General features: G+C 46.6%; 1 protein-coding gene across 1 annotated transcript in view; it reads right to left on the bottom strand.

Moving 5' to 3' along the window:
* The window catches only part of ntrk3b (neurotrophic tyrosine kinase, receptor, type 3b), a 144445-nt gene that overhangs the window by 55321 nt on the left and 81624 nt on the right, over nt 1-7500 (bottom strand). Inside the window, 1 exon segment of the mRNA XM_062525437.1 lies at nt 2766-2835. Within this exon segment, the coding sequence (XP_062381421.1) occupies nt 2766-2835 (70 nt within the window).

Raw genomic sequence — 7500 nt, forward strand, 5'->3', positions numbered from 1 at the left:
TCCCTCTCTCTCTCTCTCTCTCTCTCTCTATATATATATATATATATACTGTAGATATACATGTGTCTCATCCTGCCGTGCACACTCCATAGGTCCATTTCCTCACTCCACACCCGCCCCACTCTGTCTTCCCTTTCCTCTGTTTCTCTCCTTCTCTCTCTCCCTCCATCTTTCTCTATCCCTCTCTCTCTTCCTGCTGTGTCAAACCCATCTCAAATGTAAAATCTGAAAGAAAGGGGTGAAAAAAATCAAAAAAGGAAAATGAACAAACAAACAACACAGCACTGCACAACAGGCGAAGAAATCAACACAAACACAAACACAAACAAACACACACACACACACACACACACGGAGTGGAAATAGAGGCTGGCAAACATGGCCGGAGGCTTATCTTCTTTTGGGGCTAAGCAGCCCTCCTTCCCCTGAGCTTTCAAATAAACATTATCCACATACTACACACCCCCCTAGACACACACACACACACACACACACACACACACACACACACACACACACACACACACACACATACACACACACACACACACACACACACACACACACACACACACACACACACACACACACACACACACACACACACACACACACACATTAACACACACACAGACACACACACAGACACACACACACACACACACACACACATTAACACACACACACACACACACACACACAAAACCACATCCACACAGCATCCCAAGCAAGTTCCAGAGACAGCAGTCCCATCCTCTGTCCATCAGGAGACAGGATGAGACAAGACGTGAGGACACCGGGTGGCCCTCTGACGTGGGCCGTGCATCTCGTGCTTACCGTGCTGCCATGCACGTCGTCGTTCGCTCGTTCGCTCGTTCGGCCCCCGTATTTCCCCGGCCGCTCCTCTACACCTCTCTGCATAATTCAGGAGCGGCTTGAGCGTGTTACAGTCGCCAGGCTCCAGGGAGTCTTTAGATGATTAGTGGTCTCATGATTGCAGACAAAGCCGCAAACAGAGCAGAGGCAGGACCCGTTGGAGATAACCGGCGCTGACAAACAAACACGCTTTAATTCCCCAAAATGCTGCCGTGTGTGTGTGTGTGTGTGTGTGTGTGTGTGTGTGTGAGACGGAACAACGCAACGCAGGAATACTAAACATTACGCAAGAGCGCCACGGGGCTGCAAGGCGCTGATGAACTCAAATGCATACTTTTCATTTTCTGTTAGGGGTGGGCATTGAGTGGATAGGTGTGTGTGTGTGTGTGTGTGTGTGTGTGTGTGTGCATAAGACACACTCTTAAAACAAATGTCCAACAACACACTGTGTAGTCCCTATCTGGACACAGAGATGTGTTAAAAAACAATGCAAGTTGTGTTATTTTCAATACGTATTGTGTAATCTGTTACAATCTGTGTTGTCCTATCTGAACAGAGAGATGTGCTGTATTCAACACATTCATTTTAAGAGTGCAGGAAAAAATGAGAAAGAGAAGAGAGAATGAGAGAGAGAAAAAAAGTAAGAGAGAGAGAGAGAGTTGTTTATTATACGTTTTCAAACATGTTTGTAAATGTTCTGCTTTGACAAAGCTCACTTGAAAGGAACTGAATTGAGTGGAAGTTGAATGGCAGGAGATAGGACAGATACGTACACTACCTCCCCCTGCGTGAGTGTGTGTGTGTGTTAGGGATGTTAACCGGTGACTGTTTGACCGATGGTTGACCGTATCCACGTTAGCCGATCAAAGTTGTCGCTAGTCGGTTAAAAAAAAAAAAAAACGATCTCTAAATTAGGCTATTATTATAGACAGTGGACTAAACGCTACTACAGCTAGCCATCTCATTCCAAGGTCTTTTTTGCGTGAAGTTAACAAATTATCCCTCACACTCAATTTGTAATAACTCGCCTGCTTGTAGGCTACTTAATAAACCAATAAAAACATTCGCACGCATGCCTTGGCCGGTGCGTCTTTTGCAATCTGGAGGTGCCCGTTTTATCCATTGGTTTTTATCGTGTTGCAGCAACTTTCCACATAAGATGGGCTTAGATTTGGAAATACATTACATCTACATTTCAGGAAGGGTCAGCAATGGTAACAGATAAGGTAATGATGATCATCTTTCTTTATTATTGTTAGTAGGCCTACTTCCTCAAACTATAGCGGCGTCTCCTCGGAGCTGTCATTTTCTTAAGTGAGCCGCGGCAATTTCAGTTTCAAATGAGCTTCTAACGCTAGACAAACGCCTTTATTTGCAACGCGATCACCTTGTACCCAAACCATTTCGAAACGAAGGAGCCATTTGTCCTCCACTTATTTACAAGCTCCTTGGTTTGCGGGACTCATGTTTCGCGATCTAGGGGATTTTAAAATCAGTGACGTGAGTGAAAGTGCGGCGCCGCCGCCGGGGCTGTATGTGTGAGCGGGGGACAGAGAGATGCTACAGAGTTGCAAAACTGCGTGGCTGTTATTTCAATTAGCGTAGAATATTTTAAACGAATCGGTTAACCGGTTTCAACCGGCTAATGAGGCTCGGTGGTCGGTCAAGAAAATTAGTAGTTTTCGCCATCCCTAGTGTGTGTGTGTACTGTACCAAACACAGATACGTACACTACCTCCCCCTGCGTGAGTGTGTGTGTGTGTGTGTGTGTACCAAACACAGATACGTACACTACCTCCCCCTGCGTGAGTGTGTGTGTGTGTGTGTGTGTACCAAACACAGATACGTACACTACCTCCCCCTGCGTGAGTGTGTGTGTGTGTGTGTACCAAACACAGATACGTACACTACCTCCCCCTGCGGCCGTGCCCACAGCCCCCATCCAAGCGCCCCCTCAGGCTGCAGACACAAAGGCACACTGACGGCCCACTGAAGGCCCACTGACGGCTCACTGACGGCCCACTGAAGGCCCACTGACGGCCCACTGACGGCCCACTGACGGCTCACTGACGGCCCACTGAAGGCCCACTGAAGGCAAACTGACGGCCCACAGATATAAACAAGGCATTATATAGGTCCTGAATGGAATCAAGCTCTGGATACACAAACACACACACACACACACACACACATACTTACGCGACAACGCATGCACGTACGCACACACACACACACACACACACACACACACAACACACACACACACACACACACACACACACACACACACACACACACACACACACACACACACACACACACACAGTCACAGTCACCAACAATGCTCACACATAGCCCACATGTATATGGACATAAACACAAAAGAGATCATTGAGTTCACAAGTAGAGATAAGATCAATTGTGTGTCTGTATGTGTGTGTCTGTGTGTGTTTGTGTGTGTGTGTGTGTGTGTGTGTGTGTGTGTGTGTGTGTGTGTGTGTATTTATGTGTGCATTTGTGTGCATGTGTGTGGGTGGGCGGGTAGCTTGTGAAAGGTAGAATGTAGAGGATATAAATAAATAAAAACGTGACAAATAAATAAATAAATAAGTACACAAAAAAAACACCCTTTTCCTCCCACACACCTCTGAAGCACATTACTGGGAGTCAAAGGAAGTCTCTGCGAATGGGCTCTGACTCACACTCATGGCGGCTATTCACTGACTTTATAAATGAGCGCAGAGAGAGCCTTTCTAAAGGCAGCAACACACACTCCAGCAGATCTCTACAGACCTGCCACCGCTAGCCTGCAGCCCTGGAGCTGTTATCAAACATCAGCACACACACACACACACACACACACACACACACACACACACACACACACACACACACACACACACACACACACACACACACACACACACACACACACACACACACACACACACACACACACAGAGGGATTGTGTGCTGGGATGTATTATCCAGCATGCACAATGGAAGGCCGATAATGGAGCAGCCCTGCAGCCTGCACAGCACAGACCAGCAAAGGACAACACAGCACAGCGCAGTATAGCACAACACAGTATAGCACAGCACAACACAGCACAGTATAGCACAACACAGCACAGCGCAGTATAGCACAGCACAACACAGTATAGCACAACACAGCACAGTATAGCACAACACAGCACAGCGCAGTATAGCACAACACAGTATAGCACAGACCAGTATAGGACAACACAGCACAGTATAGGACAACACAACACAGCACAGTATAGCACAACACAGTATAGCACAGCACAACACAGTATAGCAAAACACAGCACAGACCAGTATAGGACATCACAGCACAGTATAGCACAGCAGAGAGCAATATAGGACAGCACAGCACAGAGCAATATAGTACAGCACAGCACAGCACAGCACAGAGCAATATAGGACAGCACAGCGCAGCACAGTGCAGCATACTGTTGTCCTACAATATATTGATCTATAACCACGTTTACATGGACACTTCTGATCCGATCAGAATAATAATAACTTTTTAATCGGAACAGAAATTCTCATATACGGCCTGATCAGATCAGAATTCTCTGATCGGATCACAATTGTTATCGGATCAGAAGAGGTGGTGTAGTGACTGTAGTCCACTAAAATGTGCCATGTATAGACTCTAATCCACTTGGTCGGGTAGGGCTTTATGATGTGGTCGCATGTAGTGTCCGCGAGCATCCATCTCTGATATAACTTTGTAACACTTTTTAAGTCTGAAGTAAACTGTCACCTATACAAAAGATGACAGCTAGTGTTGTGTTGTGTTGTGCTTTGCTGTGCTGTGCTGTGCTGTGCTGCGTTGTGCTGTGCTGCGTTGTGCTGTGCTGCGTTGTGCTGTGCTGTGCTGTGTTGTGTTGTGTTGTGTTGTGCTGTGTTGTAGTGTGTTGTGCTGTGCTATGCTGTGTTTTCCTATACTGGTTTGTGTTGTGTTGTGCTGTGCTGTGCTGTGCTGTGCTGTGCTGTGCTGTGCTGTGCTGTGTTGTGTGCTGTGTTGTGCTGTGCTGTGCTGTGTTGTGCTGTGCTGTGCTGTGCTGTACTGTGCTGTGCTGTGCTGTGTTGTACTGTGCTGTGCTGTGCTGTGTTGTTGTGTTGTGTTGTGTTGTGTTGTGTTGTACTGTGCTGTGCTGTGTTGTCCTGTGCTGTGCTGTGCTGTGTTGTGTTGTGTGCTGTATTGTGCTGTGCTTTGCTGTGTTGTCCTATACTGGCCTGTGCTGTGTTATGTTGTGCTGTGCTGTGCTGTGCTGTGTTGTGCTGTGCTGTGCTGTGCTGTGCTGTGTTGTGTTGTACTGTGCTGTGCTGTGCTGTGTTGTGCTGTGCTGTGCTGTGCTGTGCTGTGTTATGTTGTACTGTACTGTGCTGTGCTGTGCTGTGCTGTGTTGTACTGTGTTGTGTTATGTTGTGTTATGTTGTACTGTGTTGTACTGTGCTGTGCTGTGCTGTGCTGTGCTGTGCTGTGCTATGTTGTACTGTACTGTGCTGTGCTGTGCTGTGCTGTATTGTGTGCTGCTATGTTGGGCTGTGCTGTCCTATATGTATCTCCAATTCTAGGGAGTTTTTCGTGCTGCTTTGCAATGTGTTGCTCTGCGTTGCATTGTGTTGTGATATGTTGAGCTGAGCTGAGTTGTGTTGTACTGTGCTGGGAGATATATGAGACATTCTTTTCTGCACAGTAGGAGATGTGTCTGTGTTTGCAGGATAGAGAATGTGCATGTATGTGCTTGTGTGTTTGTGTGTTTGTTTGTGTGTGTGTGTGTGTGTGTGTGTGTGCGTGTGTGTGTGTGTGTGTGTGTGTGTGTGTGTGTCTGTGTTTGTGCTCACGTGCACTAGGTGAATACATCCTGTCTTAACACTGAAAACACATCTAGTTGCCGTGGCAAACAGTCCTGACATCTGGCATCTACTGGGGCGGAGCAAGATCTCACCTATCATCATCCCTGACTAGTCCACTATCCGTAGATGTGTGTAGATGTGTGTGTGTGTGTGTGTGTGTGTGTGTGTGTGTTGTACTGTATGTGTGTGCATCTACTGGGTCAGAGCAGGATCTCTCCTACAACATCTTCACTAGTCTATAGAATGAAAACAACAACAATAGCACAGCTGAAAAACATGGCAGACTACTGTGCCTCCACTGTAGTGGGAAAAAAAACATGAAACACACAGACACAGACAACACAACGCATGTAAAAGAGTGCTGTTTACAAAATGTATGTTGTGTGTGTTCTAATGTATTTGCTCTGTGTGTGGAGGAAGTCAAGCGGCTGGGGCCCGCGCTTGTCAGCGTTGTCTCAAAAGTGATTCCGATTATTATTCAAGCCGGGGATCAAAGGGAGCCGCAAATGAAAGAGCTGCTGAGTAAACGGAGAGGAGAGGAAATGCCAGACGTCTCTCTCTCTCTCTCTGTCTCTCTCTCTCTCTGTCTCTCTCTCTCTGTCTCTCTGTCTCTCTCTCTCTGTTTGCGCTGATATCGCCCCAACTGGCAGACACAAAGACTGACTGACTGACAAAATCAGCGGAGCCCTTCGGTTTGATCCTCTGAGGAGCCACGCAGACACTTAAAGAAATCAAACGCTCCCCAGCGTGATTTGGGCCGCGTTATTTATTTACTAACTTTTTTATGTTTATTTTATTCATTTTTATCCCAAGCACATTCTAAACAACAACAACAACAACAACAGCAGTGGCAACAAAAACAGCAGCTTTCCCTCCTCCATTTGGGATTAAAACGATTAGGAATTATTTACAGCCTGTGTGTCTTTCCCGAGCCACCATTCCTTTATGCTCCCATCCTGCACACACACACACACACACACACACACACACACACACACACACACACACACACACTTGCAGTTAAATATGGCTACTAATTTGCATTTGCCCACCTCTCCCCAACCAGAGGACTCTGGCAACTCACGCCACTAACTGGCTCCTTCATGTCCTCTGCTCAATGTTAACAGCTAAATATTAAATGTGTTGAAAAATAAAGTTAAGGTGAGTTTTTCAATGGCTTTTATATCTCTATTGGAATGACATGGGGACGCTAGAACAACCGGTTTATCAAAGTGAGGGCCATTCTTTTCCAGAGATTAGAGAAATAAAATAAAAATATGGCATCAGTATTAATAAGAACGTAACATGGCATCAGTATATTAATGAGAATGTAACATGGCATCGGTATAACAGTGAGCTACTGCCAAGTTGCTTGACCAGATAATGAAGAATTGTGTCATTCTCTCTTAAGGTGACAGCCCAGACCAAAGTTACCAGAGATGAGTCGTGTCTTATTCAACTAGCTCATCTGTGGGCAGATCATGCCCTTTCCTCCTGTGACTAGCTAGACAGGTAAGACAGGACACGTGCCACATCGACCACACATGGCGCAAGTAGAGTCTTCACACACTGCGCCCACTCTATGGCGGGCAAAGCTGGCATGGTCATGCCCTCCGTGCCTTACTGTGCGGGGCAAGGGAGGCTGTAGCAGCGATGCGCAGATCAAAGGATGCAGCCGTTCTGTCTCTTGACGGAACGGCTGTCATCGTCATGGTGACCTTCCAGCCCCTCCGC

The sequence above is a fragment of the Sardina pilchardus genome, chromosome 21 (assembly GCF_963854185.1).
Source record: "Sardina pilchardus chromosome 21, fSarPil1.1, whole genome shotgun sequence".
Classification (NCBI taxonomy): Eukaryota; Metazoa; Chordata; class Actinopteri; order Clupeiformes; family Clupeidae; genus Sardina; species Sardina pilchardus.